Source organism: Macrosteles quadrilineatus, unplaced genomic scaffold (genome assembly GCF_028750875.1).
Source record: "Macrosteles quadrilineatus isolate MER2022 unplaced genomic scaffold, UCM_ALF_1.0 Scaffold_6__1_contigs__length_79288215, whole genome shotgun sequence".
Classification (NCBI taxonomy): domain Eukaryota; kingdom Metazoa; phylum Arthropoda; class Insecta; order Hemiptera; family Cicadellidae; genus Macrosteles; species Macrosteles quadrilineatus.
In genome coordinates this window covers 13,870,442-13,891,226 of record NW_026542599.1, presented here as the reverse complement: position 1 = coordinate 13,891,226, position 20,785 = coordinate 13,870,442, and the positions used below count along the sequence as shown (strand labels likewise).

Here is a 20,785-nt window from a genome sequence, read left to right as displayed (position 1 = left end):
CTTAATGTTTGTGTGTCATTGACCCTTCTCCCTGTTGCAGCACACCTCCCTCACAGTACTGAAGGGAGCTGGACTTGTGATGAGGGCAGTTATAGAGGAAGGTAAGGCTATCAGAGTCATTATCTTGTAGTGAACAGCAATGTTTAGCAAATAAATGGCATGTGATGAAGCATGATCTATGCTCATTCAAGGCAACACTAAATAAACAGGCCGTAATGCTCCTCTGGCATGACGTCATCATAGGCGACGGCAATGACGTAATGTTTGCTGTTTGTGATCAGCTGCTTGTCTTCTGATCTGCTGAGCTGCTTGTAGTTGTGATCTTTTCTTGAAAAACAAAAATATAACAAAAAAATAACATTATGTCATTGCCGTTGGATATGATGACATCATGCCAGATGAGCATTACGGCCTGTTTATACTGTTGCCTTGGCTAATTGCAACATATACATTAAAAAAGTAATGGAGGAACTTCCCTTCAAAACACCTAAATTTTGTGAACGGACTAAAAGGAATAGTGAGTTTTTCAGGTCTAACGGTGGCCAGGAAGTTATTGCATCAGTGTTGCCAATCGTTTATTATTAAAAGTTGAAATATTTTAGTCTCTAGATCATGTTAATGCAAATAAAAGGTTAAATATACCTGCTATACTGTAAACGTTCTTTTTTTTTCAAACCACTACCACTTCAAACCTTGTTTTAACTTAACATGTAACAGGCAATAAAGAATGTTAAGTGGATTAGGCTATACACATAAGAGTAATGGAATTTGTTTAGGAGGGAAGCAAAACTACTACTCACTTGCTATTTTCAGTAAACATTTTTTGGAAATTTTTGTTTAGGCTGATAAATTAATTCAATACTTAAAAACAGACATAATCAAAAGAAATAAAAACACAATCAGAGACAGATAATGGACGCAATCAGTAGATGATAGGTGCGATTGGAAGACTTCATGCGCGATCGTTGTTGGGCACAATCGACAGATGTTGGGAGCGATTGAAAGACTTCAAGCGCAATCGGCAGACATCAGGCACGTTCAGTAATTACCCAAATCGTAAAATTGTTGGGTCTTTTTCAACTCTAGTTAAGGGCACTCTAGTTAATCACTTACAGTCAATTTTTAACCTAGGAGACGCAGGAGTGGCAGCCAAGATGCAGGAGCTGGCGTTGTGCGAGGGAGCGTTACCTAGACACTTGCTGATTGCTCTGTTCACCTCCGGCAGTGAACAACGTCACCTTGCCCATCGTCAGCTGAGCAGGCATCTGGTCGGGCTGTGGGTGACAGGCAACTCTTGCGCTATGGAGCTGCTAAACAGATGCATGGTGAGATTCAATTCAATTCAATTCAATATTTCTTTATTCATTTGAAGCACAAAGTACATGAATAGTGTCATTCTCTTAAATGTTTTTATATTACAATGTTATATTCTATGGATCAGGGTGTCTACCAACCGGGAAATCCGGGAAAACCGGGAATTGTACTTAAATTTTTACTGGCCATGAAATGTACGGGAATTGTCCTTAAATGCCAGACTATGTCCTTAAATTTTTAATGTGCCATAATTTTATTGATCGCTAGTTGGTTAGGAGCACATAAAAGGTTTATCAGATGTTTGTTTACATTTTCATAATTTATTACTAGAGTAATTATGCAATAAAAATCCCATTAACAATCTCAAACCCATTAATATTTTATCACGACAATCAAGTGTCAAGTCTAGTACTTCCAAGAACTGTTGACTCAGCTGCTAGCTCATAAAAGTTGTATCACTTTTATTCCTTTACAACTTCTTTTCTTATTACTAGGGTAATTATTATTAGATCCCAAACCTATTTTATCTTGAAAATAATAGCTTTATAATGGCTGTTAAATTTCACTTCTTACTTGTACTTTCGAGTGCCTAGTGCCATAAAACTGTTTATGGTTTCATATTAAACATGTAAATAATCTACAGTCTTATTTTGTAAGTAAACCCCTTTTTTATGGACATTTTATCTTTCAATTTACAAAACCACAAGCATTGTTGTTTGCATTAATGTTTTATCATTATGTATGCCTGCTTGGTTTCAAATTATGTCATTGCATTTTCTGTATCTTTGTCATATTGTTGGCTATTCAGGTTTCAATGTTTTTTGTTTCCAATATATTTATTTATTGAGTTGTATGCTTTAAGCAATCAAAATCTTATGAACTAGAATGATGATAGTGACTTTGCTGCTATTATAACCTCATTGTTTGTTACTCAGTTTATATAGGCCCTTCTAAATAATTAGGTTTAGGCCTGGGTATTTTGATTCTTGAAAGAGCTGTAAAATATATTAAGAAAATGTAATTGAGCCTAAGATAAACAACTAATGATTGCTATGTGTCGATATTAACTTTGCAAATGAAAATACAATAATCTTACTCTGTGCTTATTGCTTATTAATAGCCGCTTACCATACCTTGATTTTGTACTAAGAATTGAGTAACAATATGCATTAAAGATTTTTTTTCAAAAGTAATCAAGAACCTAACGTTGTGCCAGGGCGAATCATGCCAAATTAATCGGCCTGGATCGGATAAGCTATGTTATGAAGTTTACGTGACGGATGGAGATATTTGTCGCTATCGCAGGAGACAATGATTGCGTTTCTCTGTTACACTGTTTCTCTGTTACACTATAAAAGCTTTACCTAAAGTAGGTAGGCCTATGTTTGTTTACTTTCAATAAATTTCTATTTTGTAATTTTTAACTCTTGTCTATTATTATTTACTTTTCTCTCTGGTACAAACAACTACAGTGAATAACAAGATTAATACAGTTTGACAAATCTGGAAAATTATTCGGTAGGCCTAATGACACCGACAAAGGTTACGGCAAAGTGTCCTTAAATGTACGGGAATTGTCCATGAATTTTTTATCCAGAATGTAGTAGACACCCTGATGGATACAAAGTTCTTAAAATCTAACATAAGTTTATACAAATTACAAATTAACGCTCCTTCTAAAAATTTTAAAGTTCATCAAGGGAATACAATACCTTGTTGATGAGAAATGTTTTAAGACCCCTCTTAAATTCGACCATGCTTTTTGCCGATTTAATTTCATTTGGAATTTTGTTGTAAAATTTGGAGCCGGTATAACTTGGTTTTTTACTGTAAAGTTCTAATCTGTGGCGGTTTAGAGCAATGTTGGTTTTGTTTCTGGTATTGTAGTGGTGGTGTTCACCAGTTAACGCCAATTGAGAAAATCTGTTTTTAACATATAGAACTGTTTCATAGATGTACAATCCATATACTGTCATTATTTTTAATGATCTAAAATGCTCTTTTGAAGTTCTCGAGTCAAGGTCCAAAATAATTCTTATAGCTCGTTTTTGTAATTTTAGGATTGTTTCTAAGTTATTGATAGATGTAGCGCCATACAGAGATATTCCAAAAGAAATAACAGAATGTATGTACGAAAAGTATATTGATTTTAATGTTACTTGATCAAGAAGATTTTTTAATCTAGTTAATGCAAATAGACCAGATACAGTTTTTTTTTTATTACTTTGTTTGTGTGAGAATTCCAAGTTAAATTTTTGTCAATTTCAAATCCTAAGAATCTAATATTTTCTAATTCTTCAATAGGTTTCTGATTAATTTCTAGTGAAGGATTAATTGAAAGTCTTGTCTGACGGGTCTCAAAATTTATGAACTTTGTTTTATCTGGATTCAAAAGTAACTGATTGTTTTGGAAAAAATTTGAAAGTATATCTAGATTAGCATTAGCTGTCTTTTCAATTTCCTCTTCAGAATTAGCGGTAACTGTAAGATTTACATCGTCTGCATAAAGGTAAAGTTTGCTAGATTTAGTCAGCCCTGGTAGGTTTGTAACATAGCAAATGAATAGAAGGGGACCCAAGATGGATCCCTGTGGTACACCATGTTTAATAGTTCTAATTTTTGACTTGTGAGTAATTTTCATTTGATTATTGAATTGGATAGTTTCTACAAATTGTTTTCTATTACAAATGTATGATTCTAGCCATTGAAGAGATTTATTTTTTACTCCGATGCTTGACAATTTATTTAAAAGTAGATTGTGGTTTATAGAGTCAAATGCCTTGGTTAAATCCATGAAAATGCCAAGAGCCTTTTGTTTTGCATCTAAACAATCAATAACTGACTCTAAAAACTCTGTAGCAGGTGTCACAACTGATCTACCACTTCGAAATCCATGTTGACAGTCCTCAAAAAGGTGATTACTTTCCAGGAAGCTATATAAACGGTTGTACATGGCTTTCTCAAATATTTTGGACATGGCCGGAAGCAGAGCAATTGGACGGTAGTTTGATAATTCATATTTATCTCCTTTTTTGAATAATGGAATTAATTTAGAAATTTTTTGTTTATTAGGAAAAATGCCTGATACAAAGGAAGAATTTACTAAATGAGCTATAGGTTTTCTGAGGGGTAATTTTGCTTTTTTGATGAGCACCACAGGGACCTCATCATAGCCGGTGCTAAATGAGTTTTTAAGATGACTTATTATTTCGTCTATCTCTTTCTCATCAACAGGTATACAATGAAAACCCGGAATTATGTAATCTGACTCAACTACTTTTACACTGTCCTTTACATCCCCAACAAGTGAATCCAAATTAGGAACAATGTTTGTGTTAACCAAATCAGAAAAATAATTGTTAAATGAATTACATATAACATAAGGGTCTGAACAACATTGATTGTTAATATGAACACTTAATGGTTTATATGTAAAAAAATATATCTTTATATATAATATTATAATTAATATATAACTATATTAATTTGAACATTTTGGAAATAAATTTTATGTGTAAGTTTTTCAAAATGGAAATTTAAGATTCTTCCAACCCAACTAACATCATTTGTGGCAATATAAGCTTCCTTACCTTCATAAGTCTTTTATGAATGTCAACAAAATGGTGTTAACTTGTTTTACTGTGCATCATTGTCCAAGCACATAAGAAATATCTAAATAAATAATTGCTTTTATCACAAAATATTTGGGATGTAAGGCACAGGTAGAGTTATCAGTTGGTGTAAAGATAGAATGATAAGTAATTTTTATTTTACAGTATCTCACAAGTGTGTGACACAAAAATTGTTCGGATAAATGCAGAGAGCTTTGTGAATGTGTTAAATTGGGACACGTTCCAACATCCATCCTATAGTTCAGATTTATCTCCCAGAAACTGTCGAAGGAGTGGTTAAGATCTCGGTGGTTCTATGATGATGAGTTAATGAAAGATTCAAACACAAATTGGTTGAAGGATAAGTGGATTTTTCATGAAAACAGAATTTCAAAGCTAGTAAAATAACAACAAGCGCTTAAACGTAAATATGGTAATTACGTTGAATTAAATCAAGGAGTAGTTTCAAGATATACAGTATAAAAGCTACTATTTAATTTTTGTAGTTCATTTTTATCAGTATCACTAAAGGCTACTTGTAAAAGAATGTTTAGTGTAAACACCTGTATGTCTATTACTTGTCCGCAGCCTGTGGGACTGCTACAGTACCTGGAGAGCAAGGACCGAGTACCTGACGGAGAGGCTGAAGACGTGTTACAGATCAGAGACAACCTGAAGCTGGCGCAGGACCATGCGGCCAAACACCAACGCAACCACATCTCTGTAGCTCTGGACAAGCACCGGCGCATACTGGAGAAACATGTTGAGGTAACTGTTCTGAGTTGTGCCAACGTTGTTCACCTCTTTGAAAGAGGCGAGTCAATGGTGATAATTTGGTCGCTAGTGCTGACTATGAATCGAATGGATCAATTTTGTGGGTTTGAATCTTATTGCCACTACATTTTATGAACACAGTTCAATTCTTGAATTGTACCGTGTGACGCAAAATTCTAGGGGGGGAATAAACTAATATTCACCTAAGTCAGGCTAGGCCTACCCCTAGAACCAGCCACACTCAAATTTCTTCCCCGGAGTGCTCAGAAGGAGCCGAGAAAAATCCAGGGGTCGATACGAAGTTGTCACGGCTTTGACTGATCAATTTATTTAAAATTTAATCGAAGGCTCGGAGCTCTAGAAGCGCTCAGGAAATCCTGCAGACGCTCAGTTGGAGTTATATCATCCCAGCCTTCGTAAAAGTGTTTTGGAGAATTTTGCCTAACTTTTAGAATGACTCTGTAGGGCCGACGAGTATCCAATCTTAAGCCAATGTGATATAAATACTCGTAATGAACTTTAAAATATTTAACTAAAGGTCTAGGTAAATAATATAAAACCGAATATAATGTAAAAGCAATTCCTACAGAGTCGTCGGGGCCTAATTAATATAATTGGACGGATAATTTAACGTGAGTGGTTTAAAATAAATTTAATATTAATTTTCGTAGCTGATTGTTCAAATCAGCCTGCTCCCAAGACTTGATTCTTTCACCCGCCAAAGACGGGGTTTAGAACTCAGACGACAAGTCTCGGGGTATTAAAACGTCGAGTCAATTAAAATAATATAAGTAATAATTACTCGTTAAGCTAACGGAGAAATCGTAATTTCGAAACTAATTGATTAAAATAAAATAAACGATCGCCACCGCTAGTCACTGGCAGGCAGGAACTGGCGGGTCAAGACTCAAGTTACGATATTAAATTTAGATAATTCGAATCGGTAATTTAAGAAAACGAAAAAGTAAAATAAGTTAAGTATACGTATAATAAAGATAAAACAAAAATAATGTGAAACGTAAAAAGGAGCCTAACTGGTGTGTTAGCTAACCTTTGTAATCGAATCGTAGGGTCGTATTCGTAAGTCGTGTGTGAGCTAGTCGGCGGTCAAACAGGGAATAATCTTGTCCTTGTCCGGCTCAAATCATGATTTCCTCGGTCGAGGCTTAATCGCTCTGGTGGTGAGTTCGAGAACTAGCCAACAGCTGATCGGAAATTCACCTGTTGAGCCGGTCTAGTTGTCGTCTGTCGTTGGTCAACAAACACCATTTTGAGGTTAAGTGATGTTGTCATCGGCGTTAAATATTCGTAAAATCGGTAGTTTTAACTTTATTTGGTGAAAAGGATTGCTATTATGAATAAATATGTGGTTGTGGGTGTGTTCGTGTACTTCGCTGTTATCAAAAGTAGGCCTACGTTCTTTGGCCCATAGCCCAAGCTAGGGCCAACACATAGGCCTAGGATTAGGATGTTGTGGATAAAAATCGGGTAAGTTATGGTGTTTGTTGACTAGCAATACGTTTTTACCCCCCTTAAAATTTGGTACCTCACAACCGGCTCACCCCTTTATTATCTGGATACGTTCTACGTCCACAATAGGAAGAAGAAATAAGAAATACAAGGACCAAAAATACTAAATATTAATCAAAATCAGTTGAGCAATTTTTATCAGATTTTTGTTATTTTATGATTTTTTAATGAAAAAATCTACATTATAAACCAATATTTCCAAATAATGAAAAATCATCAGAAAACTGATTAATACACATATACCAAAAAATTCAACATAATCGGGACCACAGGTGTATTCTGTAGCTGTACACATCACTTTGAAAACCAATTTAATAGGTCCAGGGGAACTCATAACAAGTATTTCCACCCAAAACTCAAACTTGATAATGTTTTCAAAAACCATATTTTCTCCATATACAGGGTGGCTGAAAAGTCCCTTTACACAATATTGCAGTATGTAGTACACTGTTATAAAGACGACTGATCAGCAAACATTCGTACGTAGTAAGGGAACTGTGGGGGAAGAGAATGAAGCCTCACCCTCCCTTCCCCCACCACTGCCTCGGCCCACAACAACACCAATTGAATTCATCTTTAGTGTAAATTGACTTTTCGGCCACCCTGTATTCTACGCATAGGAGAAAGTAAAAAGCTTGGTTCTGAGTATTATCATTATCAATGCAGTAAGTTTTTTCTTTACTTTCACTTCATTGCAAATACTTAAAGAACACCCAAACATTACTTAACTTTAAGAAAAGAAAGATTTTTACATTTCAATAAATTTTGCAATTTGTTTTTTCCAGCATGTGCTAGAACATTGGGGCACTTCGCTAAGCAACACACTGGGCATCGAGAGGAAAGACGAGAGACCCAGAGACCGTCCGGTTGTGTTGCGGAAGAGAAGAGAGCGAATTAAAAGCGAAGCTAACTGGAAACTTTTCTACTACATGTTCAACCACGACCACAAACTCGCAAACCTTATCTGGAATCACAAGGTAGCTTACTGCTTAGATGGATAGTGTCCAAATATCCTGGTTTTGTATCAATTACCACGCATTAGTAAAACCTTATTCTCCTCGCAGGATTGTGGAATGTGAAAAAAGTTAAGATAAAAGCTTATTCCTTTCATTTCAAAGATAAGTCTACCGCAGAACACTAATATTTTCCACGAGCGTTATGGATTCATCACACCATGTTGTAGACCAGAGAAGAGCTGCGGGAAGCGTTGGAGAAGGAGGTGAGGTTGTTCACGTCAGACAGGGATCTGCCGGGCAACGTACTGATCGCTTGGAATCACAGTGAGTTTGAGGTTGTCTACCGGTCACTGGCTGACGAGGTCTGCATTGACGGATACTACCTCAACCTCATGTTGGAGCTCAACTCTGTGCCGGAGACTCTGACAAGGAATGCGTGAGTAAAAATACAGATTTTGTATCCACGCCATTGACTTTTTTTGTCCTTTGTAATGGTCCGAACCCCAGTCTTGTTACTATCTAAATTGTTTAAAAAAATTGTATTTGGAAACTGCTAAAAACCACATAGTTATACTAGAAATAACAATTTTTTGAGAATCTAAGCCACAGATTAGTGTTTCACAATGGACCCTGATACCAATGCATTCAGGTAGAAAACAAATTATCTTTCTATTTCACAAACGAGTCTTTGAATGTAAACTATTTTAAATAGAAACCCTCAGAAAATTTTATCTAGCTGTACCCTTACAATATGAAATACTTTTTTCCTTTTTTGTTTTTTTCTCAACTGTAATATTTTTGTGCATATTCAATCTATATGTAAATTATTTAAAATTAATGATTTGTATTGACATGTAGGGGTGATGCATCGAATCGAGATTCTATTCAGTGGTGGTCAAAAAACAATCCAATTCATGGGGGAAACGGTATCCATATACGAAAAACGCCTGCAGAAAGTCAATGCAATACCCACAGTACAGGAGCGCGTTGTTGGTGCGTTTCCTTTGTGAAGGCGTTTCTATTTAATTAATTATTTACTTGTAAATATTGCTTTAATTGTTTAATATTTTTTTATATATTATATTTTTTATTTTGTTTAATATTTTTTATATTTTAACATTGCAAATGAGAAGTTTTGTTATAAGTGTAAGCAGTGTGAGGCATTATTTACTACTGTAAACATCCAAAACAAGTCACTCCAAAATCGCTGAAAAATGATTGCTTGATACTTAACTAGTAAGACTGATGTTTTAGAGTAATAAATATGGCATTTTTTTAGGGTTGAAGCTATTTATACCTTGTAGTTTGTAGGTCTGATTATATCCTCTCATTTTATCATAGACTAACCAACACAAGTAGACTTCTCATCCCATTGTAAATTTTGAAGCACGTTTTTCGTGTCTAGTTCATGTACGTGACACAAATGCGCTAGTGTCGACGAAACTTTGTTTCAATTATTTTAGGGTTAATTTCTTGATTTGTGCTTTACTGTTTGGTTATATAACTAGGGGACAAGTTATTGTTTATGATTAGATCGTATTATTTGGTTAAATGAGGTTTTAAATGGCTGTAATAACGGGAAACAAATTGTAAACAAAACACGACCTCTACAGAAAACCGTACAGAACTAACAATAAAATTGGCTTCAGCTGTTCCATAAGGATGGGAAATCTACTAAGGGAGTATGTTGTATCTATGATTTTATCTACATTGATAACAATTGAAACTTTCAGTATAAATCTTACAAATGTTTTTATTTGTTTACACCTAAACATACCTTTATTTGTAAAACCAATATGATTCTGCAAGTAAAAAATAATGAAAAATCAAGTAAAGCAGCTCACTGACTTTTCCAGCAACACAGGTTCTTCTAACATATAAATGAAAATAAATATTTTTTTCACCAAAGAATCATTTATGTTATGTGTATGAATAAGCCTAATACCGCATCAACAAAAAATTTACATTTCACAAATGTGATAAATTTTAATTATTGTTATTTCACTCCATTGACAAGTATGAATACAAAAATGCCGTACTGCTTCGAACCAAAATCTTTTGCTGCTTTGCACACCCCTGTTTACAAGTCACACATTCATTGAGTTGAACTGTTCTATGATTGTATATTTTTTTATTCATTAATAGCCCAATGACAAATAGTATGGAGTCCATACTCGCCCTCCTTTGGAATCAAAACCCGCTGCCTTCAGATTTGAATTAGACACTCGCTAATCCGGCAAGATTGGGACTTTGGCGGTGACTGATTATTGGAAATGCCGAAATACTTGTTTTCTGAATACAGCCGTTATTTGAAAACCAGCAAAAATACTGCTAATTTTCGAGGGTCAAAAGTATAATTAAATAAATAAAAATAATTAAAACCAAATTAAAACTTCACTCCCAAATTAAATTGAGTCAGTTTATTTAATGTGCAGGACCATCGTATGCTAGATCAGCGGCCTACAGTACTGAATCCTTTGTGACACTGGATTTATTGTTTGCAGGAAGAGTTTCTTCAACAACCTGTACCACAAGTTCCTGATCAACCCAAAGATTGAGATGAAGGTGACGTGTATACAAGTAATGACTCTCGTCTACGGTCACTATCATGAGGACATCGGACCATTCAGTGACACCAAGGTCATAGTAGGGATGCTTGACAGGGTAGGTGTATAATGTGTGATGAACATTAGTAGTTCATATCTGCCTGTTAGAGGACTTAGCAATAGATCAGAGAAGTAGGTAGAGAAGAAACACTCTTATGAGACAACTGTATGCTTTCAGCTTGTATGTTGTGACGGAAATATATTTGTGACGAGCAAGGAAGAGCCTGAACGGCGAGGAAAATCCTATGTGTGGAAATTCCTATCACACAGGGTCTTCCTCCACCGTGAGCATTGTAGTACTTAAGGGAGAGGGGGGTGGTGTTGGACTTTACCATAGACACCACTCACACCAGCGACAAGTGCTAGACACCCCTTAAACGTACCATACTCTGCTCCTTACTTCTCTTTGTTCTAACTGAACACTTATACACTTTTCATATATGCCTTTTAGAGGATTAAGTAATTGTCTTGTCAGGAAGGAAGGAAGACAAAAATTTACATTTTGGTGAACAGTACAACACATTTTCTTCCGTTCCGGTTATTACTGAGTTCAAGGGTCAACTGGGTGTCTCTTCTCTCCCTCCACAGTTTCATCCCTTTATTATTCCTTTTATAGGCTTTTTATCAATCTCCCTCCCTTTATCAACTCCATTCCTAGGATTTTTTTCTTTTCCCATGCTCTATAAAAAATAGTACACACATAAACGGACTATAAGGGTTTTAAGTTTTAACAGCGTGAACAACTTAATCGTGCCACCACCTAAAGTATCTAAAAATATTAAATTGGGGGACTTGGCCTAGTTTAGTCTCTTGGCATTTTTCTCCCCAATCCTTCTCGTTTAGTTCCTCACAGCTTGTTTTATTTCGTAGAGGCTTGGTATCTTATAGGTTAGATATAAGTTATAGTATTGATTGACGCCATTTGATGTACTTGATGTACAATATGAAATAAAGACTTTTTTAATTGGAAAACCATTGAAAGAGGTGGCTCATACTGCTTGTTTTTCTTACAAAACAACACTGTGGGGTACATTTTCCAATGTTTAACCCTCCGAGTGTCATGCGTCGCTGCAGCGACTCACGAACACTATTTACGGCGAAGGCTCTATGACTGACAAAATCGGATTGAACTGGATCGAGTTAGGTATCGTTCTTTTCATTAGATTCTAAGCTTTCTCCAGAGGTCTGTCTCTAAGCGCTTTATGTTCTCCGAGCCGATCGTAATTGTAGCAGACAGCTGACGTGCGTATTTGTAAACAGGTTAGTTAACCTCGGACCGATGACTGATGTGTTTTATTATGTTTATCATTGTTTTAGTGTTAAAAATCAAAAGTAGTGATATACGTGGTGCATTATAAGAAGATTTAAGTGATTTTGAAGGGCTGGTTGAGATCCTGAAGAAGTAGGTAGTGATATTGATGTAAATTATCAGCCAGGTTCCTAGCTATGGTTAGGCTATGCATTCTTAGCTAAACGCTATGTACTGAAATCTGTTTTTTGCCCATAACTTATTTATTTGCAAATCTACTTCCTTATATTATTATATATTTGTAATCCTCATAAAATTTAGAACAAAGTGGCTATTTTCAAATATTTATAGGCCTATAATTTATACAATTTCATTGAGCGCCGAACTTTTTTTTTTTTTTTTCAATTTTTCCAAAAGAATTTTTATTTTTACCTAAAAAAAATTTTTTTAATCAAATATTCCTTAGGTTTTATGTATGATATTGAAGCCCATGATTTTCCAAACAAAATGGTATATAGAACAGTAGAATAAACATCGTTTTAAGCTTTTCAGATCCGTTTTAATAAAACCTTGCAAATGCGCCAAAAATAGGCGGACATTAAGGCCTAAACTATGGACACTCGGAGGGTTAACATGCTGTAGTTCCCAAAAGTACTTGACATTGGCTTGAAAAACAATGTCAAGGGTAAAAGGTCTTGGAACCACATTTTAGTTTTGGTGGCCTTTATAGTTTCTCAATAGTTTGTAAGATAGTTGTGGCACAGTTAAGTTGTTCATCCTGTTAACTTGTGTGTGGGTAAGTGAAAAAGAAAAGTATTGTGACTAGATATGTCAAAATTATTCATGGTGAAGGTAGCAAATCGACATAAAGGCAATCATCTGTATTCAACGGTAGTTGAGTAAAGACTCTACTAAACACTACGTTGCATTAAGTATTGTTCTAATCATTGTGTGTCTCCAGTGTGTGGACAGGACGGAGAGAGATCGTCTGCTGCTGTTCCTGGGCAAGCTGATTCTCAACAAACAGAACGTGAAGGCGGTGTTAGACGCACACGGAGTGCAGATACTGGTGGATCTACTCACTCTGGCTCACCTACACACGTCCAGGTATTCAGCTACTTTTATACTCTACCTTTTATTTCTCGTTAAAAGATGAAACCTTAGGGAAACCAAAAAGAGTTATTGATAGCACAGAGAAATGAGGCATAGAGGAAACACGCTTATGGGGCAACCGAACACTTTCAGCTCTGGTATGTTGTGCCGGAAATATATTTGTGACGAGCGAGGAAGAGCCCAAACAGCGAGCACTATGGGTAAATTCCTATCGCACAGGGCATGGGGTCTTCCTCCGTGAGCGTTTTAGTACATGAGGGAGAGGGAGGCGTTGTTGGACTTAGCCCTAGACACCAACGACTAGTGTTAGACACCACTTAAGTGTACCAGATTGGAGTGTATCCTTTGTTCCTTACTTCTCAGTGTTGAGATTTAGTCAAACATAGAGATTAGCTAAACTAGTAGTTTTTCCATCTAACTTTTAATGGAATCTGGGTTGCAAGCTAACCCTTTAGAGCTCAAAGCTCTTCAACATACCCTCTCAATAAGTCCTGCACTAGGACCAATTATTGCTGTAATGTTATTTTTTATTATTTTTTATTTGTCCAAGGAGGCAGGAACTAACTTCTTCCTGTGACTATAGAAGGAACTAGATTAATTCCTGTGTTAGCTTTTAGCCAGTTTTTGTAGGAGAATGAATAAAGTGCTGTATACACTGTTGTTTTTAGCTATAACTATGACATCTTGACATTTTTTATCAAAGTATTGAAAACTAACGGAGGAAATAGAATTTTGACAATAGCATACTCTATGAGCGGCTCATTCAATTAGATACTATTTGGAAGAAAAATTGCTTTTAGCTGGTCCATGTGGATGAAATGTCTACTACTTCAGTATTTAAAGCCAATACTTATTCCTTCCAAAGAAACCTCTTTGGAGTGGTGAAATGTAGTTTATTGTCCTGTTTTGTAAACCTACTGTATTATCAACAGCCTAAAGCTATTTTCATTAATGAGATAGCTGTATCTGTTCCTTCTTTTCTCAGTGTAAATGTGAAGTTTCCTGTGATGATTAAGTCCTGGGAAATTTAGCCCAACTTTACCCTCTTTTGAAAATCGACTCAAATATAACACAATTGTTTGTATCACCAATCACTACATCCACTACTTCATATTAGGGGAGCAAGCTGGTCTAATGGTTATTTTTTATTTATTTTTTTTTTTTTGTCCTAGGACGCTAGGCTTGAGCCTGGGATTGTTTTTTACATTACTTCAGGCTAAACCTAGGGGTTGCGGCAATATCACTTAGATAAAATCCATTGGTGATTCTGTGAATTTGAACCCAGGACTTTCGAGACCGGGATCTCGCACTCTAACCACTAGACCAGCTCGCTCCCCACCAAACACCAATGGATTTTATCTAAGTGATAGTGCCGCAACCCCAAGGTCTAGTCTGAAGTAATGTAAAAAACAATCCCTGGCATGTGCCAAGCAACTTAGAAAATAACTACATTATTATCTACTTCATCCACTGAAGTATTCTATATTGTCACATGTATGTGAGTTGTTTTAGCGAATTTCCCTATAGGGAAGTAGCTATTACCGTAGGTGGCACGGTAAGACCTAGACCCGGGACCGATTTACTTTTTCATTTTGATGTCCCCAAAGGCCAAAAACACCATTCGTTCAAATTTTTATATATGTATATATATATAGACTTATAGATATATATATATATATATATACGTCCGTGAACGCAATAACTTGAGTAATTTTTGTCCGATTTTGATGAAATTTGGTTTAAAGGTGTAAAGCGGGATAAACTTGAATGAGTTCGCGAACCAGCATGATCGGACCATGGGAACGGGGCTTTACGGGGGGTTTTATGGGGTAAAAATTGGTTTTTCTCACTTTTGACCCTCAAAACACAAAATTTCCCAATTTCTCTTTAGACCTTTTTAAAGAGCTTAAAAAAACAATTAATTTAGTATATAAAAGTATTTTTGTTCGGTTAATAGTAACGGAGAAAATTAAAAAAATTGTAAATTTAAAATTACCATGTTATTCTAATGAAGAATATTGTCAAATGTTGTAGTTTGCTTGCTTATGGATATATTTTGTATTTTGATCAAATTTATTTATTTTGTACTAAGCTATCAATATTTTACAAAAAAACACACTTTATTAGTTTCCTTGTAGCAGCAAACCTAGGTACTCGTTAAACCTAATGTTACTAAAATATATTTATTTGAAAATCAATTAAGACAAATGGAAATTCGCTTAGTCGGCAGGTTTGCTGCGGCGGGGGCATTGTTTATATGGTTGTGTGTACAATTTGTTTGTCCTGCTTGCAGGGCCGTGGTGCCTACCCAGACTAATGTGATAGAGGCTGGACAGGGGATGAGTCAAGACAACGAGAAGGAGTGGTACTACAGTGTCGGAGCAGAGAAGAAAGGACCGTTCACTTTCCAGAAGGTACTTATCTACGATTTTATTTTATTTAGTTTTTTAACGATTTCCATGTACTGTCACCTTCAACTACTTGACTGGGATGGTGACGTCGTCCTGTAATCCAGCTACTATAGTTCTTGCCACCCTAACTTGGAGTGTCGACTTTGTAACCAGTCCGATGAGACTGCAAAACACATTATTCTGGACTGCGATGGACTACGGGCTAGGAGAAGGGCTCTGTTTGGTCTAAAGCAGCCAGGTGAGGAACCAGACGCTAACAGCGGGCAAAAGCTCCTGCACCTAGTTAGGGACACAGGCATAGGCTTACCCAGTTAGTGGCAAGCGGGATGCACAATAAGCTTCGGTTGACGTGCTTGGACCATGAGTCCACCCTCTTACAATCAATCAATCAATCAACCCTAACTTGAGGCAGCCCAAGGCCGCAATAGATATACGGCGTGCGGCCTTGGGCTGCCTCAAGTTAGGGTGGCGAGGACTATAGGAGGTCACCAATTAATTGTGGATATTTTGTAGGCATGCACTGTGGATGCGATGCTCCCTGGTGTGGATTAACGTCCGCACTAGTGAGTACTACGACTACCCGCAGTGCTATCCTGATAATTAAACCAATTTGTCAATTACATGGAAAAAATGTGGCTCGGATTCCACTATAAATTGTAGATCTCTTAGTTGCCATTGGCTGTATGGGAAATCAACAGCTGTGTCTAAGGAACATGTCGGCCTTAGTCACTAACAAGACTACAAGATCACACCACTCATCCTTAACTCACATTTGGGTTAAAATAAGCCCAACGTGGTGTTCCCATCTTAAATAGTTGATTGGATTGACCTTTGAAACCCCATACAATGCCATGAAACATATTAATCAGGCAAATGAAAATTTGCTTAGCCTGCAGGATTGCTGCAGCTTATCTCTTATATCTTTGGCAGATGAAGGAGCTGTGGTCCAGTGGGGAGTTGACCACCAAGTCCAAGTGTTGGGCGCAGGGGATGGACTCGTGGAGACTACCCCAGAACATCCCTCAGATCAAGTGGTGTCTGTTGGCGAGAGGGTCTGCAGTGCTCAATGAGACGGAGCTGGCCACAGTGATACTCAACATGCTCATCCATATGTGCCAGTTCTACCCCAGCAGGTGATATATAACAGGGGGAGGGGATACGGTATGTGTTGAAAAAGGGAGTTTCGCTGGCTTAAGCCTATCTTGAAAGACCAGGGCTTAAAAGGTACACTATAGTCATATACATTACTTCAATATTTTTTCCTGATACATTGTAATTCCAGCTATAGGAACAAATCAATAGGAACTGTAGCAAGACTCTAGAGTTTTATCGCCATTGACCTTTGTACAAAGGAAAAGGAATAGACATAGTCAAAACGCATACAAAACATTCCAAAATATTAAATAAAATACAAAGTTTACAAAATACTTAGTTAATTAAAATATGACATGTCTAGAGAATATGGATCATGTAGATACACATAAAAATTCAATATTAACTTTTGTTTTAAGAAATTCATGGATGCCATAGAAAGGATTGTGAACCATTCACATAATTTAGATTTGAATATCTTGAAGGATACAGTTCTGGCTGAATCAGGCAATTTATTTAAAAAAAAATGCAGTTTAGTCTATGAAGATTGCTACTCTTTTTAAGTCTATGAGCCGGTATGTCTAACTGTAGTATTTTTGTATAAATGTCCTCTTAGAACAGTATTGTGATTTTTCCCCTAATGTGGAAAGTGGAGAGTAGGGGTGGTCGAGTTATAGCTATTCTAGTATTACTTGAGAAGTAAAAAGCTTATGTGCCGAGACTGAGTTTACAATTAAAGTACAGTAGAGTCCCGCGAACTCAGCGTAATGTGGACTGGAACGGTGCCTAGTTTGTGAGATGCCGGGTTATCGGGAACTAGAATTAAAAATAATAACAATACAATTTCAAGAAATCAAGGTATAGCCCAAGACCCACTGCAGGTGGATGACCATAAATTTGAAAAAGTAGAACATTTTAAGTACTTAGGGGTTATCTTATCCAGGGAAAACAAAGAAAAAATAGAAATTCAAAATAGACTAAATCTGGCAAACAGATGTTTCTACGCTTGCAACAGACTGATGTCCTCTAAGTTACTGTCAAAAAACACCAAAATTAGAATTTATAAGACAATAATAAGCCCAGTATTATTATACGGAGCTGAAACATGGAAACCAAATAAAAAAGAAGAAAAGAAGTTAATCACATTCGAAAATAAGATTTTAAGAAAAATCTATGGACCAATTTATGAAGGTGGTGAATGGAGGAAGAGACACAACAGAGAACTGAGAGAACTCTACAGAGATCAGATGTGGTTTGTGAATTTAAGTGTAGAAGAGTTAGATGGGCTGGACATGTTTTACGAAGAGAGGAGCAAAATAAGTTAAAATTAGTTTTACTAAGAAATCCCGAAGGAAGACGACCGAGAGGAAGGCCAAAACAAAAATGGTGGAGCCAAGTAAAGAAAGACATGGAGCAACTAGGAGCAACTGAGGAGGATGCAGAGGATAGAGCAAGATGGAGAGGCTTTGTTGGTGCGGCCAAATATCTTCTTAGATATGCATGGCCCTGAGAGTAAGTAAGTAACAATACAATTTTTAAGCGTTTTAACGGCCTTTTTTATTTATATTTATATTTCAAGTCAGTATTAAGTCATCAGATATAGTTCAACAAATCCTTGTTACAAGTTGTGAATGATTTGATTTGACTTTATCTGTCTTGAGTCCATGTTTAACACGGAGTCAAAAAATCACAAATTTTCTGAGCCAGGTGATGGCCGAGTTATCCAGACTGCCGGGTTTTTGAGTGTCGAGTTTGCAGGACTCTTCTGTACTCGCCAAAGTATAGTCAAGCTATGCAAGTCTAGTTATTTAATTATTACTAGGATAAAAACATTGTCCTAAACTCCATTTGACAAAACAATAGTAATTTCATTACGTCTATTAAATTTCTTTATGATTTTATGGTTGTAGAGATCAAGACGAAGCAGTGATCTGGCCGATACCTCGCATCAAGAGGATACTGACCAGTGACCAATGTCTGCCTCATGTGGTACAACTGCTGCTGACCTTTGACCCCACACTAGTGGAGAAGGTACCTCGCTCTAGCTTGTTACTAATCATATGAAATAATTAGGCCTAGGTTACTGACTTGCGTTACTGGTGTGTGTCGTTCTCAATATTCGTAAATAGTGGTGAATTCAAATGTCAAAAGCAATGTCCAACTACTGCTGAGTTCTGTAGTTTGATACTGGATGGGTGGTTGACACCGGTTTAGGCTTTTGGGGGACAAACATCCTTTTGTTCGCCAAGACCTATGTTCAACTTTTCTATTTTGAACTTCCATGTTTAACTTTTTTTTGCAAGAGAACTGTTCACACTCCTGCTATATTTGAATTATTTTGTTGGTATACCAGGACCAGGTTTACATTCTTGTGTAATACAAAAACTTATTTTTTAGCATTTTTTAGTTAAAGAAGGTTTAGTTTGTCAAAAAAGGATGTATTGAGGTGGACGTGGTGGGTGGAACATTTTAAGTTATATCAGTAAAATCCAGTACATTCAGTACATTCCCATGAATTCTGCATCGTATAAACCGCATGGGTGCCGAGCTTGAGAAATGACGGACTATCAGAAAAAATTACCAATAATTAAAACTGTTAACTTTTTAAGATAATAATAATTATAAAGACTTCAGTAAAAACTAATATGTATTGACTTTTAGAATGATTCACAACATAGCAACCACAAACATAAACAATAGTAATAATCAGCTGCTACAAATTCAACTAATCTTAAATTCAACATATACAACATCTCCCTTCTTCAGAGGTTTTTCAAGGGCTTTTGAAGATTCGAACGAATCTGCGGTTACGTCTGTATAATCTTCCATGTTAACTTTTTAAGATAATAATAATTATAAAGACTTCAGTAAAAACTAATATGTTTTGACTTTTAGAATGATTTACAACATAGCAACCACAAACATAAACAATAGTAATAATCAGCTGCTACAAATTCAACTAATATTAAATTCAACATATACAACAAAAACTGAAACACAATGATAATATATTACAATATTTTTCATTGATTAAATAAAGACAGTAAATATCAACAGCATTACACTTACGTGTTCATAGAGGATATCTGGTTCTAGTGTGTGAAATTTGACTGTATTTTTAGTCTTTATACAGTAGGGGTCCTTGTGAAGTTGTGTTGAGTTACACTGTTGTGCAGGTGGCCACCCTGTTGTGTTTGGTGGCAGAATACAACGCACATGCTGCCAACCTTTACACCACTGGAGTGTTCTACTTCATACTCATGTACACCGGTTCCAATGTTCTGCCAATAGCCAAGTTTCTGCAAATGACACATATCAAGCAGTCTTTCCGGATGGATGAGGTATGTAGTGTACATTTTATATTCCAAGCTATCCTGTACATTTATAACTTTTAACTTAGTTAAACTATGTCAGTAACAAAAAATAAGATAGGAAATAGAATGTTAGACATTAGCGCATTCTGTGACTGGCTCACACAACTAGGCCTATGATCATTTTTAGTAAATAATTGGCAACAGCTGGTCCATATAGATGGGATGTCCACCTCAGTATCCAATAGTACAATGCTTTTAAGTCTTATGCAAGATCTAAGATACTTTTAGTTTTGTCCAACTACTTGTCTCAAGTTTTACAGTTCGGTTCTTAAGCTATTTATAGTGAATTTCCCTTAAAGGAAGCAGCTATTACAGGTGCCACTCAGAGCTGGGACTAATTTACTTTTTCATTTTGATGTCCCCAAGAGGTCAACAACAAAAGTCGTTAAAATGTATTTTATATATGGGTATTTGTGTGTCTGTGATGACGATAACTTGAATAATTTTGGTCCGATTTTGATTAAATGTTACATGAATGTGTAGGACTAGATACACTTAAATGAATCAAGAATCATGAATTTTATTGTTGTTAGGCATATGGCAATAGACAAAATCAAATACAGTATTATAAGACATTACATGTGCAATATGGACAAATATAAAATAATAAATCATCAGTCATGAGACAATGAATTTGGAAACCAGCAAGATGGGGTCAAGAATACAAAGTTGTATGGGGTTTCAAAATTTGTTGTTTCCAAATTGTTACCCTTAGCAGCTCATAAAAATGTAAAATTTTCCTCAAATCCATTGTG

General features: G+C 36.0%; 1 protein-coding gene across 3 annotated transcripts in view; it reads left to right on the top strand.

Annotated features, from left to right (window-relative positions):
* The window catches only part of LOC128996392 (dnaJ homolog subfamily C member 13-like), a 69,424-nt gene that overhangs the window by 19,143 nt on the left and 29,496 nt on the right, over nucleotides 1–20,785 (top strand). For all 3 annotated transcript variants that reach the window (XM_054421697.1, XM_054421699.1, XM_054421700.1), the window contains exons 12-22: nucleotides 41–101; nucleotides 1,132–1,325; nucleotides 5,514–5,693; nucleotides 8,015–8,206; nucleotides 8,413–8,621; nucleotides 10,690–10,849; nucleotides 13,002–13,147; nucleotides 15,447–15,567; nucleotides 16,495–16,697; nucleotides 18,567–18,687; nucleotides 19,833–19,997. In XM_054421697.1, the coding sequence (XP_054277672.1) occupies nucleotides 41–101; nucleotides 1,132–1,325; nucleotides 5,514–5,693; nucleotides 8,015–8,206; nucleotides 8,413–8,621; nucleotides 10,690–10,849; nucleotides 13,002–13,147; nucleotides 15,447–15,567; nucleotides 16,495–16,697; nucleotides 18,567–18,687; nucleotides 19,833–19,997 (1,752 nt within the window). The remainder of the gene's footprint in view (nucleotides 1–40; nucleotides 102–1,131; nucleotides 1,326–5,513; nucleotides 5,694–8,014; nucleotides 8,207–8,412; nucleotides 8,622–10,689; nucleotides 10,850–13,001; nucleotides 13,148–15,446; nucleotides 15,568–16,494; nucleotides 16,698–18,566; nucleotides 18,688–19,832; nucleotides 19,998–20,785) is intronic.